The following is a 22,984-nucleotide window of genomic DNA, read 5'->3' as shown; positions in this document are numbered from 1 at the left end:
CAGGGGGCTGCTCCCATACAGCTCCACTTTGGGGGTATTAAAAGGGCAGGAACTTGCCTACATCTTGTGATTCCCTATTGCAGGGAGATGCATTTTTATAAAGACACTAGAATGGTCATTCTGTATACTTTCTGTTTCCATGGATTTTTCTGCTTTCTCTGATATATGTGCAAAATTTTAGTGTCTTTTCTGTCCTGGTGCAAGGAGTTTTGTATAGTGAACGGTCAGGTTAGGCACCATCCATAGAACCCTAGAATACCTTGAGTTGGGAAGGACCCACAAGGATCTTTGAATGATAAAATCATGGAATATCCCAAGTTGGAAGGGACCTGTAAGGGTGATTGAGTCCAACTCCAGGCTCCACACAGGACCACCCAAAATCCAAACCCTACATCTGAGAGCACTGTCCAAACACACCTTGAACTTGAGCTTGGGGTTGTGACCACCACCATAGGGAGCCTGTTCCATGCCCACCACCTCTGGCCCAGGACCTTTTCCTATAACACTCAACTTGACCCTCCCCAGGCACAACTCCATGCTGTTCCCTTGGGTCCTGCTGCTGTGACCAGAACTGTCATGGGTTTGCTGTAGGCCATCATAACGCCTACCTTCAGTCTTGTCTGCTCTGGGCTGTACAAACCAAGAGACTTCAGCTCATCCTCATACATCTTGCCCACCGGACCTTTCCCCACTTTCATAGCTCTGCTTAGGACACTCTGATATAGTTCTATGTCCTTCTGTTCCTAAATTGCATCCAGTGCTCAATGTGAGGCCACACAATGCAAAGCAGAGTGAGACAATCCCTTCCCTCACGCAGCTCTAAGGATATGCTTGGCCTTTTTGGCTACCGTGGAGCACTATTGATTCAGATTCAATTTGCCATCAACCAGAATCCCCACATTGCTTTTCATGGGGCCACTCCCAGCCTCTCATCCTCATATATGCACGGTTGTCCTATCCCATGTGCAGAATGCAACACTCGTCTTGTTAAACTTCATGCCATTGGGGATTGCCTAGCCCTCTGGTCTGTTAAATTACAGAATCATTTGAATTGGGAGGGATCCTTAAAGTTCACCTAGTCCAATTCCTCTGAGATGAACGGGAAGACCTACAGCTCTATCAGAATACTCAGAGCCCTATCAAGCCTAGCCTTGAATGTCTCCAAGGATGAGGCATCCATCCCATCTCTGGACAACCTGTTCCATTGCTTCACAATAAAATATCTCTGCCATTGAAAGAGTGAAGGGTGGGGAAGGGTGCACCCTAGGAAGGATGGAGTTCCATCCTCACTCTCAGTCACTTGTGCTATATTGGAGTGAGCTCTCTGGGGTCATTGGGTGATGGTGTCCAGTGTTGGAGATTAGAGAGGCTGATCTTTCTCCCTTAAGCCAACCAACTTTCCTAGATGGAAGTCACATCCAAAACTCTCTTTTTCCTTGCTGGCATTTATTCCTTCCTTTTCCTCTGCCAAAAAATTGCCATTTCCCAGCAGAATGCCCATCTTGTGAGTTCTGCAGACTTTTCTTTGCCACTGATTCCCACTGTGAGCATTGCTCTGGAAACCATTGAGCTCCAACCCTTGGTGTCCTGTGGCAGGAGGCAACAGTCCCCAAATAGACACATTTTGAAGCAAAAATGGGATGTGCTTCATTCCCTTTTTACTCCTTCCCAAGTGACCAAGGGAGGTCAGAAACATGGAATTGGAAATCTTATAATCCAGTGTGCTGTCTGATACTGATTTGTCCACCTCAGTTAACCTATTGGGACCATCAGTGCCATCTCCTCAGGGGTGATTGCTATCCAGATTTTGGCTTTTTGGGTCTGTGAAGTCAGGTGCTTAGAAAGCAGTGTGTGAATGTGTAGCATTAATACTTTGACAGAGTGTTTCAATGTGAAATAACGCTTCTGGTGTGGAGGAGAAAACACCAGCACATCCTCCTCTGCCTTTAGCAATGAGTTGATGCCACCTTGAAGAAGACCAGCTTTGGGAACTCATGCTCCTTGTTATTTCAACAGGGACATTTCCTAATGCTTCTCTTTTTATCCCTCCCAGTGCAAGAAGAAGCACACACTGGTTTGCCCAGACTTTGCCAAGAAAGGCATCTGCCCCAGGGGTGCCTCCTGCAAACTGCTGCACCCAAAAAAGAAACGTCACTCACCAGGGGACTGTGAAGATGGGGAGCCTCCATCCAAGTGGAGACGGCTGTGGGAGAAGACGAACAGGTAGGAAAGAGCAGAAGAAACTGCACTTAAACCATTGTCTTTCTCAGACTGCTTCTTATGGATGCATGTATCTGTGTGCATGCTGGTTTACATTAAGATGTCAGTGACATGAGTCACTGTGGTGCCTTCTTGATTGAGTCCTTATGGGCAAATGGATCAGGTCTCCGATAGGTCTCCAATAGCACTTGAAGCACAGCTGATGGGAGGACTATGGGGACTGCTTGCATCTCACTGCCCTATGATTTGTTCATGCCATCGGAATGTGAGTATCCTTGCTCTTAGAAATGTGCTGCCTAAGTTTTTGGCACCTTCAGGCATCTCTAAGGCTATTGTAGGACATCAGCCTGGGAGATGGAGAAGCTCTGGTAGATACTGGCTTGTGTTCTTGGTTAATCATGGCAGCAACTATGAGTGTGTAGCATCGCTCCAGGCCTTTTGGAGGTCACTGTCTCCTCTGCTCTCGGGGTGTTGGTTATTTGCTGTGACTCATGCTGCCCAGTTCTACACTCCAAGTTTCATCCTGTGCTATCACTGCTGAGAGAGGATTACAGAACTGTTAAGGTTTTAGAAGACCACTCAGAACATCAAGTCCAACTGTTGACCCACCCCCACCATGACTACTAACCATGTCTCTCAGTGCCTTATCTCCATGTTTCTTGAGCACCTCCAGGGACGGTGACTTCACCACCTCCCCTGGGAAGCCTGTGCCAATGCATTACCACTCTTTCTGAGAAGAAATTTCTCCTAACATCCAACCTGAGCTGACTTTCTCCATCCTATGCCACAAATTTTACTCTGAATTTAAACACTTCAAGTGTAATGAAAATTAGAGGCAGACTCAGATTGGACTTTAAACCCCTAAATTTGTCTAAAAGTCCTGGTTAGAAGGAAAACACCCACTTGGGGTTCTTTGCCACTCTGCTGCCATCATCCCCACCCCAGGCCCTGCCTTGTATGGTAGCAGAGGGGCCAAGCGCTCAGCAAGCTCTCTGAGTGACAGAAGAGCCTTGAAATGATACTGAGCTCACATCCCCCATGTGAATGAGGTGCAAAATAGCTCCTTGCTCTTTTTAGGTTCCCTGTGGGCAGCTCACAGTGCTCAAAAGCAGCTCAGGAGGTTGTTTTCCTTTCTTAGCACCATCATCAGAGATATCAAACGAGCTGAACTGTCATGTTATCTGCGCTCGCCAGAAATCAGAGACAAGGATCAGCCTGGGATGAAGCCCAGAGAGCCTCCACGTGCTGCTCTGCTGCTTCACTCCATGCACTTCAGCACTGCCAGGAGGGGATTGTTTTATTTTCCATTATTAATTTTTTGTGTGTGTCTGTTCCTTCTCTAGGAACGATCCAGCTCAACTCTCTGATGATGGGGAAGTGCCCGGACCCTCCAGCACAGAGGAGGATGTGAAGTTATCAAAGGAAGCAGACACCTCTCGAAGCAGCTGTCTGCAGAAGCTGCCATCCTTCATCTCTCTCCAGTCCTCGACCTCTCCGGATGATAAGAAATGCAAAAAGGAGATGGATGAGGATGAACCAATGGATGAACCAGGTAGGAACTTGGACCTGGTTTGCTCTGGGCTTCCTTAAATCGCCACTGAGGAGAGTTATTCCCTGCTGTTATCCATGTGTTTTTGTGGGATGAGCCACCAGTCCTCTAAGTGCTGTCTCCAACAATAGCTCAGTTGGAAGGTAGGGGAGTTTGGGGTGCATTAGGGGCATCCAGATATGTCCACAGGTGATGGAGATGCAGTACAGGGCAAAGCAGAACTTAACAGCCTCATTTTGTGCCTTGTAGCTGCTCCATTGGGAACATGCTTGTTCATTTCTAACTCTAGACATTTTGGCTGGACGTTTTGCACTGTGTCTTCTCCATGAGAGGGATATGCAACAGTTGCATCTCCTGAAAGCCATCTCAGATAGCAGAGTGGGGTCAAAAATTGAAACGTTTTGTGGTAGCAAGTTGTCATTTCAGCTTGAAGTGAGATCTGAGAGAATTTGATAGGAAAACAGCTTCAAAGATGGCCTATGATTATTTTTTGTCCAGCTATGGACAAGGGCACAGAGGTGAGGAGCTGATGGTTGGACTAGATGATCTTAGTGATCTTTTCCAAACTTAATGATTCTGTGATTCTGAAACAGGGGAAATCTGTTGGGTTGGACAGCTCTGTCTCATTCTCTGGCAGTGGAGAGGTAGGATGAAATTTATAGTGTGGCTTACTATGAAGGGAGGGGCTGGAGAAAGCATTTGAGCTTCTCTCCCTGTCCTTGATCTCCTGCATCCTCCAACCCAGGAGCAGAATCCTGCTGGGACAAGGGTTGAATTCAGCACCAAAGCATTTGCACTTTCCTCTGTAAGTGGAGGCTGAGTTGCTCAGCAGCCAAGTGCAAACCCCTCTTCAAGCCAAGGAGGTCTGAGATGCCTCAACGCTGTCAGGAAGAAAATGCCCAGGCTTAGCAACATATTCCTGGAGTCACAGGCAAGCGGGGATGGCTGCTCAGCTGTGTGCTGCAGTGGATACATGGCCTTTCAGTGGGGAAAGGAAAGCAAGGAAGGAATTGCAGATATCTGTAAAATAATCTGATGACAAAGCTTTTTCCCTGTCAAAGAGACACAGGGGTTGTGCATGGTCCAGGGTTGGGTGTGAGGGTCATAGAGTTATAGAGTCATAGAATGTCCTGAGTTTGAAGGAATCCATAAAGGTCATAGAATAGAATCATAGAGTCATTAACGTTGAAAGAGACCGCTAAGATCATCAAGTTCAACCATCAGCATATACCCACTGAAAGATCATTGAGTCCAGCTCCTGGATCCATACAAAATCACCCAAAAATCAGACTATATGTCTGAAAGCATTGACCAGATGCATCTTGAATCTCAGTGCCACAACCACTTCCCTGGGAAGCCTGTTCAGTACCCAGCCATCTGCTTGGTGAAGAACATTGCTCTGATATGCAATCTGACCTTCCCCATGACGCCTGCTGGGTACTCAGGTTTGCCCATTCCTGTCACTGAGATGCATTTAGTGATTTAAGACTCATCCCAATACACACAAAGGATCCCAGGGACACAATGATAGCCATAGTTTGATGGGAGGAAAGGAGGCTTGGCCACCAAGGGGCTATCATCCTGATCATCCCAAGAGGGTGCTGGTGTTGAAAAAGGACCCACATGATTAACAGTGCCCACATCACCTCTAAAGCCAGGACATGGTTAGTAGGCATGGTGAGGATGGGATGGGGTTACGTTTGGGTGTCTTGGAGGTCTTTTCCAACCTTAATGATTTTATGATTCTACTGTATGGGACCTGCTTTAGAAGGAGGTTTGGACTAAATATTCTCTAGACATCCCTTCCAACCCCTACAATTCTGTGATTCTGTGATTTCATCTGTGATGCCATTTTGGGATCTGTGCTCTCCCCACCACATCTATTCAGAGAGGCCTGTACTGGGGAGCGCAGTGGTAATTTTCACTTTCTGCTTGCACACCCTGATGGTGACATACAAATTGGTGGGATGGTAAATAAGGAGGAGGACAGGTTATTATTACAGAGTGATCCTAATTGCTTGGTTAAACGGTCACAGTTTGAGAAAATGCACTTTTAATTCTGACAGGTACAGGAGGAAGGGAGAGACGTGCTGTGTGGAAAGGAAGCGGGTGGATTGAGTGTTTGGACATGAGTTTTAGGGACCAACCTGGGCAACAGGTCTTGGTGTGTGTCTGTAGACTTGGGATATGTACAAATGGGACTGGAAAGGTGTGATGTCCTCACATGGGAATCAACCTGCAGATGGAAAACCTGGTGGGTGAGATGAGCACTTGGTGCATTCCCATCCCATTTGCTGTATTTTGTTCTCTGCTTGGGAGGCTTGAGCCACAGGGTACACGAGCATCCCAGCCCCTCTGCTAGATGCAAGCAGGTAATGGGCGCTTCCATATTTCACCTTCCAGTTAAAATAGCTTATGCTGGAGCCTAACTGGCCTCCCTGCGCTAATTGTAAGCAAGCGCACCAATGCAAACCATTCCAATCGAGTGCTAATTTAATTAGAAAGCACCCATTTTAGTTAATTTGTTCGAGAAGATCACTGAAAACTCCTGGAGAGAACAGATGTTCCCCTCTCCCCCGATGAACATTCAGGGGTTTGTAAATGGCTCCACTCAGCCTTGTTTAGGAGAGAAAAGAGGATTTTATAGCTGCAAACGACCCTTTCTGTAAACATTTTACAGCTCTCTGCACGTTTGAGTGACGATAAACCCCGAGCAACTCGGCGGGCTGCAAATTTGCGACCATACGGCTATCATTTTATTGTCATATTTCACGGTCGTAACGTTAATGGAAGATGCTCGCTACAGTCTTTTTTAACGGCTCCGCTGAGCACGCTCAAACACTTTTGCTTTGGAGGAATTCATTGAGGTGCAGCACTTCTATTTTTTGTTTACAGCTTTCACTTCTGGAGGAATAACTTTGAAAATGCAAATCCCCACCCCCTGGCTACCCTCCCAAACCCAAATCTGTGCCATGTTTCCTTTATTGCCGTGACCTGCTTGGCTGCTTGGGACAGCAACCCCATGATGTTGGACCCAAACATCTCCCCTTCTGCTGCTACCAGCCTTTTACATGACTATGATTGGTTCCCCTCACATCAAGAATCCCAGTGGGATGCCGTGTGGAAGGTCCCATGCTCCTTCATCACCTGCAGCATCCCCTTCAACATTACTGCCATCACAAGCTCTTTGATCCAAAACTCTTTATTTTGGCAGCTGGATGAGGCAGATGCCATAACAACCCTATGGATTGAGTGGGAGAAGATGACCAAAGTGTCTGCTTTCTAGATGTAGGTAATGAAATTTGGATGGAAAGGGGTGATCCAAAGATAATGGGAGCCAACACTGCAGTTTGTTCCTCTTTTAGGACCTGGGAGAAAATATTATGGGTAAAATACAGGGAACCATTTTTTGTTAGTGTTGTCACAAGCATCTCCTTGACCTTCAGCCCTGGCCATCTTGGTGATTTCTACTGGACTTGCTCCAGGGTGTTTGTTAATCTCTTATTCAGCAAGAAAACTCCAGTTCTGTCTTTTCCATCCTGATTACCTTCAGGGGGTGTCTGGGCTGCCTTGTACTTCTCCAAGGATCTGAGTCCTAGCTGGTTGTGTGTATGGTGGAACAGAGATCTTGACCCTCCTGGAGGGGTCATTGCTCATCTTTGGAAAGAATCTTGGACATGGTGAAGTCATTGCACCTGTAACTGATCCACCTCTGTGACCTCTTCATTAGGTGGGAACACCTCCTGAAATGGGCTGTTCCCTGCAACCTGACATAGGGAAGCTCCTCTGTAAATCATCAAGATTGGAAAAGAGGTCATCAAATCCAACTGTCAACCCCTCTCTGCCCACTCATAGCATCATTAAGGTTGGAAACAACCTCCAAGGTCATCAAGTACAACCATGCATTGGCTCATGGTCTTGCCAATTCCTGCTTGTGTTCTGTATATCCCTCCTCCAAACTCCTTACGTTACCAGAACCCCATTTCTTAGTAGGACTGGGTCCTGATGGGTGTCCCCATCTGCTGGTGCTATAGAAGATCTTTGGTGGGCCTGCTAACTTCTAAGGAACTTTCCGGAAGGTCTTGCTTGGTGCATCACCCAAAGAGTAGCAATAGCTCATGACTTTTTGCTGCACCCCTACTTTCTCCATGCCTCATAGGCACCCATATAGGGGTGAGAAGTTCAAGTTGTGGGGCCAGATAGTGGATCTGGCTGAGGACTGTGTTCCTAAGGATTATTCCTTAGGGTTATTTATTTTTCTTATTGTAAAATGGCCAATTTAATTGAAACTTCCAGTAAACCTGATGAAAACCTGCCTCTCTCTTGACTGGTTGTCTTTTCTCCAAAATGAAGGAATTAAAAAGAAATGACACATCCTTGGGCAGATGTTCTGCTGCAGGTGGTGATGGGCACTGCCCATCAAAACACTAGAGGCTTTTTCCTATCTAGATAGAGCTTCTCCTAACATCTTAACCTTGAAGCCTTTCTTGAGGGGCACAAGTTTTTGATTGGAATAGCACCAGGGTGAATCTTTGGTAAAGTTCTTCTCACTGGATGGATTTAGTGCAGGTCTCAGGCTGCAGGGTTAAGTGTAGGGGTAGTTTCCACCCTATGGCATCATGTGTATTTATTTTATCCATCTGTGTGTGTCTCAAGCATGATGATTTATTCCTTCCTGCATACCTCCACTGCACACAATGGCATGGGAAATTGCTCTGTACATCACACACAGGCTAGGAGGCAGCCTTGATGTTGTCCAGGATCAAACCTCCTTGTTATCAGGATGACAGATGAGGTGACTGGGAAGCAGGTAAAAGATGTTTTTCCTGGCTTGGTGGAAAAAATGCATGTGGGATTTTGGGGAAAAAAACAGAAATTTCTCCCTCCAGGTTATTCATCAACTGGGAGGTGCTGGGACTTATCTTGGTGCTCCGAGTGTTCCCTTTGCTTCCCATGGTATTAATAATTGGGATGTTGTCAAAGCACTGCTCTTCTGCTAATTGCAGCTGTCTCATTCGCCAAAGGGGTTGTTTTGGGGCTCTACACAGAGCCTGACTGGGTGCAGGAAAAGCTGAATCCCTCATGCTGGGAGAGGGAGGGAGACAAAATGTCCCACTGCACTCAGGTTTGGCTGGGAGGGTGGGAATGCATCTGTATAACAACCAGCTTTCTCTCTGGCAAGGCTTTTTATACTTCGGTGGAGGAATTTGGAAAGCTGCTAGCAAGCTTTCTCAATCCTATTCATCTTCCCTGCATCCCATCGCTTCACAATTTGGGCATTCTCTACTCATGGAGCAGAGCTGTCATGTGGTCCCCAGCAGATGCAGAATGTTTTTGGCTGCTGCTCCTTTCCCAATCTGGTTCCGTGCCCCATCTCCCAACCTCAAAAATGCTGTAGAAAGTCATTTTTCAACATTCAGCCATCAGTAAATAGGGGATCTGGGGACAGGGACCAGAACCACCTCCTTTTGTCCCCCATCCAGGGGACTTCCCCATTGGCAGTGTCCCTTTAAGTCCCTTTAAATCCCTTCTCCCCCTTATCTCAGCATCTGGTTGAAGCAAATTTTGTTTAACTTGGGTGCAGCTGGAGCCACTTGGCGAGGATGTGTCTGGGGGAAGCCTGGTTTTATTGAAAAATATAATGGTGCCACCTGAAGTGTGATTTACTGCCGTGTCCACTCCTCGGACTTGATAATATATTTCTATTAGATTTCCTTCTTTCACTCCCTTCTCCCAGTGAAGAGTGGCAAGTTTCTCCATCTGCCTGACACCTTCTTAGGCTTAGGCAAAATAAATGTTGATTTTCATCAAAAGGAAGAACGCTGGAAGTCCTAATTCTCCGTCGAGGCTGACAAGCTCAGCAAAAGCAACTCGGCTCTGCGCGCAAGGCTCGTGATCCAGCCCTGCTCCTCTCTTTGGAAGCAGTTCAATCATCGTAATGAAAAAGGGGCTTCTTATCCCTGCTTTCGCTAACTAGAAATTATATACCTGGTTCCTGGAAGATGGATTGCGTCGCTCCTGTAATGCAAAGGAGGGGGGGGGGTGGGAGAGAGTGAAGGCGCGCGAGATGCAACCCAAGATTGATCATGCCATTTGCAGAATCTACCATGCACAAAAGCAGAAAATGTAGTTCTGTCTGCCAGCGCGGGGCTGACTTCTTGATGAGGTCCCCCCATCCTTTCCAAGAGCAGCAATAAGACCATCTCCATCCAAGAGTCAAAGTGGGGGACTGAGCTTTGCCTGCGCTTGGTTGCTCGTTTACAGTGTGCTGTGGTTTGATTTCATTACTACTCATCTTTACACCCCTGCTGCAATTTTTCATAGAAGCATAGGATCATTAAGGTTGGATAAGACCACCAAGATCATCAAGTCCGATTGTCATCCCATCCCTCCATGCCCACTTCTAGAATCATTAAGTTGGATAAGACCACTGAGAATCATCAAGTCCGATTGTCAGCCCATCCCCACCATGCCCATTATAGAAATATTAAAGGTTGGATAAGAACACCGAGACCATCAAGTCCAATTGTCAGCCCATCCCCACCATGCCCACTTATAGAATCATTAAGGTTGGATAAGACCACTGAGATCATCAAGTCCGATTGTCAGCCCATCCCCACCATGCCCACTTATAGGATCATAGAATCATTAAGGTTGGATAAGACCATTGAGATGGTCAAGTCCAACCCCAACCCATCCCCACCATTCTCACTTAAACCATGTTATTCAATGTGACATCTTCATCATTTTGAAAGAATATGTATAAAATCTGTGCAGAAGTCAGGAAGTTAATTGTGGTCGATTTAAAAATTAGCTTCTTGTTAGTTTTGTTGGCTGCTCTGTGGGTTTTTTTCCCTCCCTAAGAATAAATCTATATTTCTCCTTTTGTAACAATATTTGCTTTGAATTGCAAAGCGTGGTTTTCATGCTGCTGCACCACTATTAGCTAATGAAGTTTCTTCAGCTCCACTGAGGGAATTGAGCCATTTCTGGCAATCCCATCAGATCAAGGATGCGGTCCTCATGGGGCAGCAATAGGAAGATGCTGATTTTCTTTCTGTAATAGAGAACAGACTCTTTAGCAGGGTCTGTTTTGATAGAACAAGGGGAAATGGTTTCAAACTGAAAAAAAGAGATTTAGATCGAATATAAGGAATTTTTTTTCCATTAAGGGTGGTGAGGCACTGGAACAGGTTACCCAGAGAGGTGGTGGGAGCCCTGTTCCTGGAGACATTTGGGGTCATCAGGCTCAGAGCAACCTGATCTATCTGTAGGTGTCCCTGTCCATTGTAAAGGAGTTGGACTAGATGATCTTTAAGGACCCCTTCCAACTCAAAGTATTCTATGATTACCCTATTCGGTGTTGATGGGCAACAGCACTGCACCTCTTCTGCCGTACCCAATGGGAACGCCATGCTGCACAGCCCAAATTACTGGGATGATGGAAAACTGAATCATAGAATATCCCAAATCAGAAGGGACCCATAAGGATTGAGTCTAACTCCAACTAGGAGAGTCTTAGGAAGCTCAGAGGGTTTGAGCTGCTCATGTCACCATTCCTCAAAGCCATATTAGCCTGCGTCACAGGTGACTAATAGCTGAGGCCATCGTGGCTGCCGTGCAGCCCTCTGATGTATGGGTGTTATATTAAGGGTGGAAAGGTGCTAAATGAGCCCTCTTTGTTTTACATAAATTAGCTCCAAAGCTATGTATCACTGCCACAGCACTGTAGACTCTGAGCAAGTTTGTTTACCCAAGTTTAGAAGGGAAGAACAGTTCATAGATGTGTCCTGCTGCTCCCCTGGCTCCTAGAGGACAACATGTTTGTGGGCTTCTCAGAGTCAGATCTGGTTTGGGGACACTGGTTTTGCAGGAGATCTTCTAAAATGAGGTGCTTTGGATGGCTGAAATGATAGACTGGGGTCAAACCTGAAACCAGTCGTGCTGTACTTGCAACATCTGGATAGGGTTTGGGATGGATTCTTTTTGATTTCTCCACGATATTCTCCTCATGTAGTCCCAGATGAGTAGGGGCTTCTCCAAGTAGGTCTCATTGCTCAGCAACCTGTGGATCCCTTTTCCTGGGAGAACCTCCTTTTCCCTTCCATGTTCATCTCAATGTCTTGTCCTCTCTCATGCTTCTGCCTCCCTGTACCTTGCTGTTCTTGCCCAGCAAGTATAACCCCATGGCCACCTCCCTTAAGGAGAAAAAGGAATATGAGAAACTCTGCATTAAGGTATATTCTGTTGCCATCAAAACAGAGGAGGACCTCACTCTGTCTGCTATAGTCATAGGGTGTGCATGGGGTTGTCCTACAAAAGGGTCATCTCCAAAAGGATCTTCATGAGGTTTCAGCTTTATAGGAGTGTGTGGGACTCTCTTTAAGGTGTGCTGGCCATACTGTGGCGTGGTTTGCTTTCCCCTGCTCCTATCCCTTGTTGCTGCTTTGCTTCCAGGAATCTCTCTCATACCGTAAATCACCCAAAAAGAAGTTTGTTCACTTGCTCTTCCAGGGGAGTGATGGATTGGGAAATGGTGAGGGGGTCCTTGGGGGACCCAAAACCCAGAGCTATGGGAGCAGAGCAGCAGCTGGGAACCGAGAGCAGAAAGTCCCTGCTCAGACCAAAGCTGAGCTTGTTAATAGGGTAAATACTCTGAAGAGGCAGTGTTTTCTATATATCTCCACACTGGCCTTCTGAAACAATGCTTCAGTGCACCCAGGGATACACTCAGGGGGTGGCTGATCATTTATCCCTCAAATCCCTGCATAAGAGCATCCTCCAGCCCTGCGTGCTGGGACCCAGCTAGATGGCAGCAACACTCTCCGGAGCTCCATAGCGATTCTCATCTCAGCACAGACTGAATCCCCAAACCCCCTCCTGTCTTCACGGGCAGCAGCGATTTATCACCAGGCTTGTCATCACGGGGTCGTGAAACCCATCAGCTATGCGGCCCCAAATCCCCAGGGAGATTTTTTTTTTTGGTTATCATTTTTCCTTCTTGCTATCTCGTCATCGCCGATTAACGGCTCAGATGGCTGCGGGTGCCTCCGGAGCACATTTGAGTCACGGGTCCCTGCATGTCCCATTTCAGGAGGGTTGGAACTAGAAGATCTTGAAGGTCCCATGCAATCGAACCCACTCTATGTCTGCAGGGTGATAGGAATATCCCCAAAGCTTTTCACTAGAGTGCCAAGAGTTAACCTCTTGCTTGCTGGTGCTCTGCTCTTTGGCCCAGAGCAGTCTGTGACCTTCCACCTTGTGCTGCAGCTTAAAGATTCAACTACTTTATGTTTTGGCCATAATTTCGGGAGCTTACAATGAATTCAGTGCACAGTGATGTGGTTAGAGCCATAGGTGCCTTCCTTCCATGCTGGGGGCTGAGGATGCTCAATGGGGATTTGGGGAACCAGTCAGCTCCGTCCTGGCCACCCCAAAGGGTGACATCTGGGTTAGCAGGGAGACACATCATCAGAGGAAGGGACACCAATATACACTGGGGGATGTGTGTCCTCTATAGCAGCTGGCAGAGCAGTGGTGGAGCATCACCCAACCCCAAGCTGTAGAAAACCCTGCTCACACCAGAGCCCATTTTAGATGAGAACTCAATTTTGGGGCACACTCTCCTTCAAGGAAGAGCAGCTCCCATAGGAAGGTCATGGAATCATAGAATCATTAAGGTTGGAAAGACCAATATGATCATCTAGTCCAACCATCAACCCATGGGCAGTTGGGAAGAAAGGGCAGAGACTTTGATGACATTCTCCTCTTTTTGTCCCTTTCTCCTTCCAGGTGGCACTAAATGGAAAAGAACCTCAATGTGGGCGACTTTACAGGACTCAGAAAGCACCACTCAGGAGGAGGGAAGTAGTAGAGGTGAGACCTTTACCGATGCCACCTTCCAGAGGTGGAACTCAAAGCCTTAGAGGCACAGTGGGATGCAATTCCACCTTTTTGCTTTCCTCCTTTCCAGGCAAACAGCTGCAAATCAAACCCAGGCTGTGATCGTTGTCCCCATGGCAGCTGACCAGCTCAGGAAACACTGAGCCAGGCATTGCCTGGCACCTACCTCAGGACACCGTGCCGGGACATGGCACCTTCTTTTTGTTGTTCAATCTTCTGGGATATTGTTTTACCAGAGAGCCTGGCAGTGGCATGGAGGAGCATTCCCTCAGCCCCGCCCCTCAGGGAGGTGGTTTTGTTGAAGTATTTTAAGTTTGGGAATAAATTCTGGTTTAAGTTGGCTTATTTAAGGCTCCTGGGGAGGATGAAGAATAGAGATGTTCAACCAGCCAAGCGCGTGGACGCTGCTTGGGTGTGGGATACAAGCACCCTACAGTTATCCTTGGTCATATGCTTGCATTCAGACACCTTGCTCTATTTGGGGTGAGGTACCCAGTGGTCTCAACTCATCATGGTGGGGTGTAGCATGACACAAAGTTCCCACATAGGTTGGTATTTCCATGCCAAAAGCCCTCCTGCATCATGCTCCATTCCCTATTGTCAGGAGCAGAACTGAGCTCAGACCATTGCTGTGTCCCAGAGAGGTTTTGCTCTCTTGGAGATCCAGACTCGCTTTTATGGGGATCTTTGGGTCCCTGTGAATCCAGATGGGAGCAAAAGCAGCTCCCAGTCTGGTAGGAAATAGTAACAGCAGTGTAACTGCTCAGTGTGCCATGGGCACAACCTCAATGCTCAACTGCTGTCCCTCATGCAGCAGTTATTAATTAATTATTAATCTTGATATCTCACAGCATCGTAGGGGGATGCCTGTTCATCCTGACCCTTGATGCTCCCCTTCACCAGCCCTGATCCATGTGACAAGTTGTGCCAATCTCAGCTCTGGGTTCACCTCCTCCTGTAGAGCAAGGAGTTGATAGAATTTGGATTGTGGGTCTGATTTCTGCCGTTGTGCGGATGGATAGAGGCACTGATGGTTGTTGATAGTGCTCAGTCTATTGGCCAGGTCTTGGTTTTCCTGCTCCATGCCTTTATCTCCATGATTTAAAGGCGTGTGGGGGGAGCCCTGTGCCAAGCAGATTTCTGCTGGCTCTGCAGCTTTTGGAATGCTGCCACGATTTTTTGCATCCACGGATTCAATTTTCAGAGTGGTTTTTGGGGTGGTGGATGCCGCTCCCTGACACTGAGGACAGGTCAACCCTTGCCAAGAGATGCCAAGAGACATGATTTACTCATCTGCTGTCCTTAAATAGCAAGATTTACCTATCTGTTAAGCAGTACCTTAGGGCAGACTTTATTTTAAGAGCCCAGCGGGGAAAAGGCAGCAGCATTGCACAGTTTAGGACTGTGTGTCCCATAGGGGCAGTGCCACAGTTCTACATGCACGTGCCAATCTTTGCACCACAAACGCATTTTGCTTGGTCCTGATGCACATGGCATCACCCCACTCATCCCACTGGAGCTTGGATGAACCCATGACCCCCCACCTCTGGCATTTCCAACATGAAGGCAGCTCTGTTGTCTCCAGGGAGCAGGCACCCAGGTGTGCTTGGCCATGGGATGGGTGACAATGTCACCGTGTTGCCGCGGGCTCAGGTGTACAAACAGCTCCAATAAAGCTGATGGCTGCATTTTCACACCCAGAACATCCCCCAAGAGGAGCTGTTTGTGTGCACCCCCATAGAGGGTGGGGGCACAGACTGGAAGGCTCCCCCCTACCCAGCTTCTAAAGGGGTGGAGTCATGGGATTTATGGCCAGCAGAGTTCCCGGTTCATGTTTCACCCCAAATGCCCAACACATGGCTCGGGTGACTTGGGGCATGGCAGGCCACCAAAGGCACTGTGTCATCGATGCTTGTCATCTCTTGAAGAAGGGCAGAGAAATTAGAGTGGGGAACCCTACTGCTCCACCCTTCTTCTGCTTTCTGCACTGATTTGGGGTTTTGTGTGCCCATCTCTATGGGAAAATTCAACCAAGCATTGTGTATGGAGTTTTTCTCTCTCTCTCTCTTTTTTTTTTTTTTTTTAATAACGTTGTTGTCGTCCCCGTTGTTATTAAATGTCTTTTATTAACTTGTGCATTTTTGTATTTAAATAAAAGAGTTTCTGCCTGGAGCTTTGCTCATCTTTCAGCATTATGATTCTACCAGAGTCATGCAGTGGGTGGGAAATGGGCACAAATGTCCCCGCGTTCTACCCTTGAGGAAACTGAACACGAAAATCCAAATCTTCCAACTTCTGGGTTTTTATGTAATACCCCAATCTGAAAACTCAAATATTTGGAGAAATTTCTACTCAGAAAGAGAAGAATATGCATTGGAACAGGCTGCCCATGGAGGTGGTGGAATAACCATCCCTGGAGGTGTGCAAGAAACATGGTTTTCTCATCAAAAACCTGAATTCACCAATAATGATGAGCGCCAAGGTCCCCAGGGATGACCATTGCAAGGTGATAGTGTCCAGAAGCGTTGGCCAAGCGCTCAGTGATGGGCACAGCAGGGTTTTATCCACACCTCTTGGATACCGCCTTAGGGCAAGAAAGCACTGCATGAGCCTGGCCCTATGAAACAGCAGAAGGAGGAGGGAGGGGGGATACGGGGCAGTGTTTCTGGAGGGCACCGTAAACATTTCCTGGAAAACCCTCAGGCACAGTCCAGGGCTGCTGGCACAGCTCTTGGTCCCCTGCCGGGGAAGCAGGTGCCAGGGTAGCATCACCCTCAAGCTCACTTTTCTGCCCATCATCAGGGTGGCTGCCCTCAACCCTCCCTCCCCCTGCCCTGTCCCATGTCTTCACGCAATTTTAACCTTTCTAGGGTTATTTCTGACCCTTCCTTCAGGTCACAGATCTATGCCGCGGTGGCCAGAGGACGGTCACAGGGATGGCGCCACCACTTTTGGGGTGCCGCCACTTTTGGGTGGTTACACATCCCGGTGTCCCCTCTATAACCCCATTTCTGCACCCTGCCAAATCTTAACAGTAATTTGGGGAAACTGAGGCAGCGCTGATACGGGATCTTGGTGCCCATCCATACTCCAAGGGTTAAAGGGCCACAGGAGCTAAAAGCAAAAGGTGACGCGATCCCGCTGCCATCCCGCGCCCTCCAACCTGGTTATGTCACTCGACCGCCTGCAAGTAAACTTAGATGACCAACGTGACGTGGTGGGGAGGGAAAGGATGGGGCTAAAAATACCAAGCGACGGCCCCGCTTGGATCCTGGCCTGATCCTAATCCCTCCATGGCTCCTGTCCACTGCTGGTGATTCCAATTGGGTACCCCAACGATGCTCATAGGAGGTGGGTTGTGGCATCCCAGTGACACCACACTGTGGGTCATGGAGTTGTTGCAAATTCTGTTTTCAATTTCTGGGGCATTTTTTTTTCCTTATTCTGTGTTGTTTCAGGTGGTTTCCAAGCTGGAAGAGCACAAGAAAACATAGTTAAAACGCCCTACAAGATGGATTTGTATTACTGCACAGCATTGCAAAGCCATCCATTGACTTCCTTGCATCCTACTGCACCTTAATATCACCTCCATCCCACGGGGTCAGGCTGTGGTGGTGTCATCCTCATGGCTTTTGATGGACCCCATAGGATGGAGGTGGTCCACACTTAGACCACGGTGGCATCCCTGTGCCTCAGTTTCCTCTGGACACACTGTGCCATGTGCTTTATCCCTGGCTCTGGTGTACATCCCCATGCCAGCCCTAACCCCTCTAACACCACCCCTAACCCCATTATCATTAACCCCAAAGCTCTCCAAGTGCTGGGGCTCCCTAAACACCCTCCTCCCTCCCATGCTGCAGCCCCACCAGCCACGAGGTGGCAGGGCTGGGAGCAGCATCCACACCTGACCCACATCCCAAAGGATGCTCAGCACCCCACAGCATCCCAACGCAATGGGATCCCATGCACTGGGCTGCACCTTTACCCTGTAACCCCTACATCCACCCTATAGCCCTTACATTCACCCTATAATGCCTGAGTTCGCCCTATAGCCCCTTCGTTCACTCTACATTCATGCCTCAAAGTGATGTCACAGCTCCAAGATGCTCAGTTGAATTTTGGGTGCTTTTCACCCTGATTTTACCACATTATCGGGTGTTTTTTTCCTCATTCTTTTGGGTTTCTTGGATGGAAATTGAGCGTTTGGGTTTTTTTTTTTCCCCATCATTACGATCCTTGCAACGTGCTTGGGGTGATGGCTGGGAGCTTGGAAGGTGAGGATACAGGGGGTGCCTATAGGGGGTGGTACCCATAGGGGGAAAGCTCTATGCTACCCTCCTGCGGGGCTCCCGAGCTCCGAGCTCACTCCTCTCATTGACTGACATCCACCTAGGGACGTTACTATGGGAATATGTAAATATCCTCGGGCGGTCGCCTCTCTGTTTGGCTGATTGACCCTAAAACCCGCCCTAGAGGCGGGCATAAAGGGGCTCTCCCCATATATAAGGCGGAGGGCTCCATTCAGCGCTGTGCCGCGGAGGGTGCGGGCGGGGAGAGGGTAGAGGTGCATCCCCCCGCCCGGGGGAGGGGGAGAAAAGGAGGAGGAGGCTGAGGGCAGAGGAAGGCTCACAGCCCCGGGGGGGTGGGACCGGGGCAGGTGCCAAGGGGAAGGCAGGAAGGGGCGGGCAGGGCGCTGCCCCATTGCTCGCCATTGGGAGGCAGCGTAGGAATCGCAGAGAGCTCCGGGCATCCCGCACTGTGAGCCCCGTGGTGCGATCAGTTCTCGGCTGTGGGTTAAAGCTACGATACGTGGCTGTAGAAGACGGAAAACTCCCGTCGGGAGTGGGCGGTTCGCAGACCCCAGCAGACGGAGTTGGGCTGAAGTCCGTGACAAAGAAACGTCGGAGGTTCTTCGGAGTCGGGCTGCATCTCGGAGCAGAGCCTCTAAGAATCATTTAGTCGGACTTGGGGCTGAAGTCGGCAGCCAGAGCCCCAGTGGACGTTTCTCAGTGCCGGGTTGAAGTTCGGCGACGAAACCCCAACGGAGATTTTCCTGGAGCTGAGTAGAAGCAAAACCCCGTCGGAGTGCTGCTGGAATTTGGCTGAAGTCGGCGACGAAGCCCCATCAGAGGTGTCCGGAATTGGACTGAAACAAAACCTCATCGGAGTTTCCCCTCAATTGAGCTGAATCCTGGAGCCGGAGTCCCCAGGAACGGAGGTTTCCCTCGGAGTTGGGGTTAAAGCAAAACCCCGTTAGAGGCTTCTCAGAGTTTGAACTGAAGTTAACAACAAAACTCCCGTCAGATAATCCCCGGAGCTGGGCTGAAGTCGGTGACAAAAAGAACCGCTGGAGATACACGGGGTTGAGTTGAAGCAAAACCCCATCGGAAATTCCCAGGAACCGGGGCTGAAGCTGTTGGCAAAACCCCATTGCGAGTTCACTGGATTTTGGCTGCATCCCGGAGCCGGGTCCCCGATCGTTGTCCTATCAGCAGTGCAGTGAAGCCCCATCGGAGCTTGAAAGGACAGGGGGAAAAAGAAAGCTTTTCACCTCGGACAGCCCGACTTCACCCCCAGATTGCGGAACCTCAGCGGAGGTTCCCTGCTCTCAGCCCCGCTCCAAGCGGCGGGGGGACTTTTTCCCCCCTCCATGGACTGAGATGGCCTCGGAGTTGGCCATGACCGCGGAGCTGCCCACCAGCCCCCTGGCCATGGAATACGTCAACGACTTCGACCTGATGAAGTTTGAAGTGAAGAAGGAGCCGGCGGAGGCCGAGAGGTTGTGCCACCGCCTGCCTGCTGGTTCTCTTTCTTCCACCCCTCTCAGCACCCCGTGCTCCTCCGTGCCTTCCTCGCCCAGTTTCTGCGCTCCCAGCCCCGGTGGGCAACCGAGTGCTGGTCCCACAGCCGCTCCCCTGGGCTCCAAACCTCAGCTGGAGGAGCTGTATTGGATGTCGGGCTACCAACATCACCTCAATCCCGAAGCTCTCAATTTGACCCCGGAGGATGCTGTGGAAGCATTGATCGGCGCTCCTCACCACCATCATCATCACCATCAGAGCTATGAGTCTTTCCGGCCTCAGCCCTTTGGGGGCGAGGAGCTGCCCCCGGCCGCCCACCACCACAACGCTCATCATCACCATCATCACCATCACCTGCGTTTGGAGGAGAGGTTTTCCGACGATCAGTTGGTGAGTATGTCGGTTCGGGAGCTCAACCGGCAGCTGCGGGGCTTCAGCAAGGAAGAGGTGATCCGCCTCAAGCAGAAGAGGAGGACCTTGAAGAACAGGGGCTACGCTCAATCCTGTCGCTACAAGCGGGTCCAGCAGAGGCACATCCTGGAAAACGAGAAGTGTCAGCTCCAGAGCCAAGTGGAGCAACTCAAGCAAGAAGTTTCCCGTTTAGCCAAGGAGCGGGATCTGTACAAAGAGAAGTACGAGAAGTTGGCAGCGAGGGGCTTCCCAAGGGAGACATCCCCTCCCGCAGCCCCCAAAACTACCGCCGCTGACTTCTTCATGTGAGACCGGGCTGGGGTGAGGAGGGGAGGGGGGGGAGAGTGGGGGTTACATTACATTGCCCCTTCCCCCACTTCCCCTTCCTCCTTCCCCCCACCCCCGATGTGGGGAGAGCAAACAATCTGCTTGTATAAATATATATATATATTATTTTCTTCTGAAAAGTTGTTCCGAAAACCCGGGGGAAAATGGGACCCCCCCGCCCCCCTCACCCCCCAAACCCCATCAGGACTTAGACTGGAAAGGGAAAGGGGGGGTACTGGGGTGAGGGGACGCATCTTATAGACCCCCCCCCCCGTGTGGGGAGAGGGGGACGCATCCTGTTGTAGACTCCTGTGCATCCCCCTTATCCAGGATGAGCAAACAATCTGCTTGTATGGAAAAATATTTTCTTCTGGGGGGGAAAAAAAGCATGGGGAAATGAGACCCCCCCCCCTCCCCAACCCCATCAGGACTCGAGCTGGAAAAGGGGGGGGGGGTCCCAGGGAAAGGCAGGGGAGGGGGGGACGTCCTTTATATGGGAAGAAAACAATCTGCTTGTATTTAAAAAGAAAAGAAACATATTTTCTTCCGAAAATACGGGGGAATGGGATCCCAACCCCATAAGGACTCGGACTGAATCCAAGAAGGGGGGTCCTGGGACCGTGGGGGGGGGGCGGAAAGACAGTGGACGTGGAGCCAGCCTGCATGCGGGACGTGTACGGCGTGCCGCCCCCAGAGCACTACCCCCTTACACCCTGCGTGTTTAACCCCCCCCCCCTCCACCCTCCTTTAATTACCATTAATTATTATTATGAGTTAATTTCGGGGTGCCCCTGTGCATTGTCCTGAGGGTGGTGGTGGGGAAGGGGGGGGAGGTCTGGCAGCGCTGTGCCCTGCCCGGCCCCCACTACCTGCACCCCAACCTGAGCCACTCTTTAACTCTCTTTAACTTATTTACCGCCCCCCCCACCACCCCTTCTACTTGTACATATGTAGAAATTAGTTTAGTTTTTAGGTTGTTTCTTTTTTTTTTTTTTCCTGCTTTTTTGTTGTTTTGTTGTTTGTTTTCTTTCCTGAGTCTATATTTTGCTTGGTGATTTATGAAGAAAACAAAAACACGATAAAACCATTTAAAAAAAAAACATAAAAAAACTAAAAAACAACAAAAAAAAAACCACCTCAAAAACACGAGTCTTAAAAGTTTGTATGTAATAGCATGCAAATAATATCCGAGTTAATTTAATGATATTGGGAAGAAGCCGAATGCACTATATACAGGAATCGATTGGGTTAAATAATACTGTTTTATAGAGATTTAAAGTTATCTATGCTCTTAAAAATGGAAAAGAAACATGGGGGGTGGGGTGGGGAGGGAAGGGATAACAATTAGGGCGACCTGAAAGGCAATAGAGTAATATATGAACTGCGAACGGTTGGCTGCTATCTCACTATGCACCAGATTTATTTATTAACCCTCTGGGATACGAATTATTTTAACCTCGGCGTTGACAAAAGGAGAGGAAAATGCACATTATTTCTCTGCGCCAAGAAAAAAAAAACGAAAGAAAGGGATGGGACAATTGTGGGGGGGAATAAGTAGACTTTGTGCAATTGTGCTCGGAGTGGAAGCAGAGGAGCGGGGCTGTTTGTTGGGTTGGTTTCTATTTCTTTTAATGTTGCTTATTTAAAGAAGGAATCAAAAACAAACGCGTATGAGAACTATTAATTATCTGGGGGGTGGAGAACTGATAATTAATCACGGGTTGGGGAGAGGGGACGGGGGTTGAACCCAGGAGGGTGTTTTGACAAAGTGAGTTTTGGTGCATTTTAGGGACTGATGGTGCGGAGCGTTTTTAACGACCTGTTGTTTCGATTTGTGACGGTTTTAACGATGTTGCATCAAGATAAAAAAGAAAAAAAAAGAACTAACTTATATTCAACTAAAGCCTGGGTCGGTTGTTGTCTTGACGCGTGGACCTCCGTGGATTTGCCTTTTTGTTTTAGGGTTGGGTTTCTTTTCCCCCCTCTCCCCTGTGTCGCGGTACTGGGGGAGGGGGGTAGGGGGCTTATTGGGTGACTTTGTTTTCCATTATTGTCGGCTTTACTTCCAAGGAGGGAGTACAGTTCCCCGCTCTTGTCCCGCTGTGCTTTTTGCTTTTTCCCTTTTTCTGCCTTTTTTTTTTGTGTGTGTGTTTTGTTTTATTTCCAGCCATGCATTTCCCCAATCCCTGTATCCTGTGCGCCCCGGAGACCTTTGTCCCCGTGGTCACCGAAAAGTCACCTCCGTCCCAACGCGGGGATTACGGATCCTGTTGGACCTCAGCTCAACCAAGCTTGATTTTCAATGGTAATACATCTTAATTTCATTCTTGTTTTTCCCCTTTTTGCTGCTCTCTTCTGAGTTGTTGGTTTTGTTTGTTTTTTAAAACAAGGGAGTAGGAAAACAAACCGAAAATAACCCCCCCTGTAAAAAAGAAAAGGACTTTTCCTCCAAAGGAAAACCTCCGAAATTGACTTTTTCCCTAAAGAAACCCATAAAATGAGCATTATAAGCCAAAAGAACTTTTTTTTTTTCCACTAAAGGTAAAGATTTAGGCTCAGGTTTTTGCAGTTCTTTTGGAGTCGGTGGGGTCTGTGTGTTCCTGGCGGCTCTGCTCCGCGCTGCCGTCATGGACGGGGCACAGCCATTGCTGTGCAATTCCAGCTCCTTTTTTCACCATGCTGGGGCAGTGAGCACTGCGGGGCAGTTTGCAAAAGAGCTTTCTGAGCTTGTTCTTATATATTTTTTTCATTTTAAAAATTCTTTTTCATATAT

General features: G+C 48.6%; 2 protein-coding genes across 3 annotated transcripts in view; both read left to right on the top strand.

Moving 5' to 3' along the window:
- ZC3H3 (zinc finger CCCH-type containing 3) overlaps positions 1-15,844 on the top strand; it is a 139,702-nt gene extending 123,858 nt beyond the window's left edge. For both annotated transcript variants that reach the window (XM_015856441.1, XM_015856440.1), the window contains exons 10-13: positions 2,054-2,223; positions 3,564-3,772; positions 13,562-13,645; positions 13,743-15,844. In XM_015856441.1, coding sequence (XP_015711927.1) covers positions 2,054-2,223; positions 3,564-3,772; positions 13,562-13,645; positions 13,743-13,774 — 495 coding nt within the window. In that variant the 3' untranslated portion in view covers positions 13,775-15,844. The remainder of the gene's footprint in view (positions 1-2,053; positions 2,224-3,563; positions 3,773-13,561; positions 13,646-13,742) is intronic.
- Positions 15,845-18,255: 2,411 nt separating this feature from the next.
- Positions 18,256-20,645, top strand: MAFA (MAF bZIP transcription factor A). The gene has a single exon (XM_015856473.1). It carries the CDS (start codon positions 19,333-19,335, stop codon positions 20,191-20,193), a length of 861 nt encoding a protein of 286 aa, XP_015711959.1. The 5' UTR covers positions 18,256-19,332; the 3' UTR covers positions 20,194-20,645.
- The last annotated feature ends 2,339 nt before the right edge of the window (positions 20,646-22,984 follow it).

The sequence above is a fragment of the Coturnix japonica genome, chromosome 2 (genome assembly GCF_001577835.2).
Source record: "Coturnix japonica isolate 7356 chromosome 2, Coturnix japonica 2.1, whole genome shotgun sequence".
Taxonomy (NCBI): Eukaryota; Metazoa; Chordata; class Aves; order Galliformes; family Phasianidae; genus Coturnix; species Coturnix japonica.
Note: the sequence above shows the minus strand (reverse complement) of the source record. Positions and strands in the feature narration are given on the sequence as shown.

Bases quoted from the DNA above. Each gene is read 5' to 3' on its own strand.
- MAFA (XM_015856473.1), top strand. From the start codon at position 19,333: ATGGCCTCGGAGTTGGCCATGACCGCGGAGCTGCCCACCAGCCCCCTG.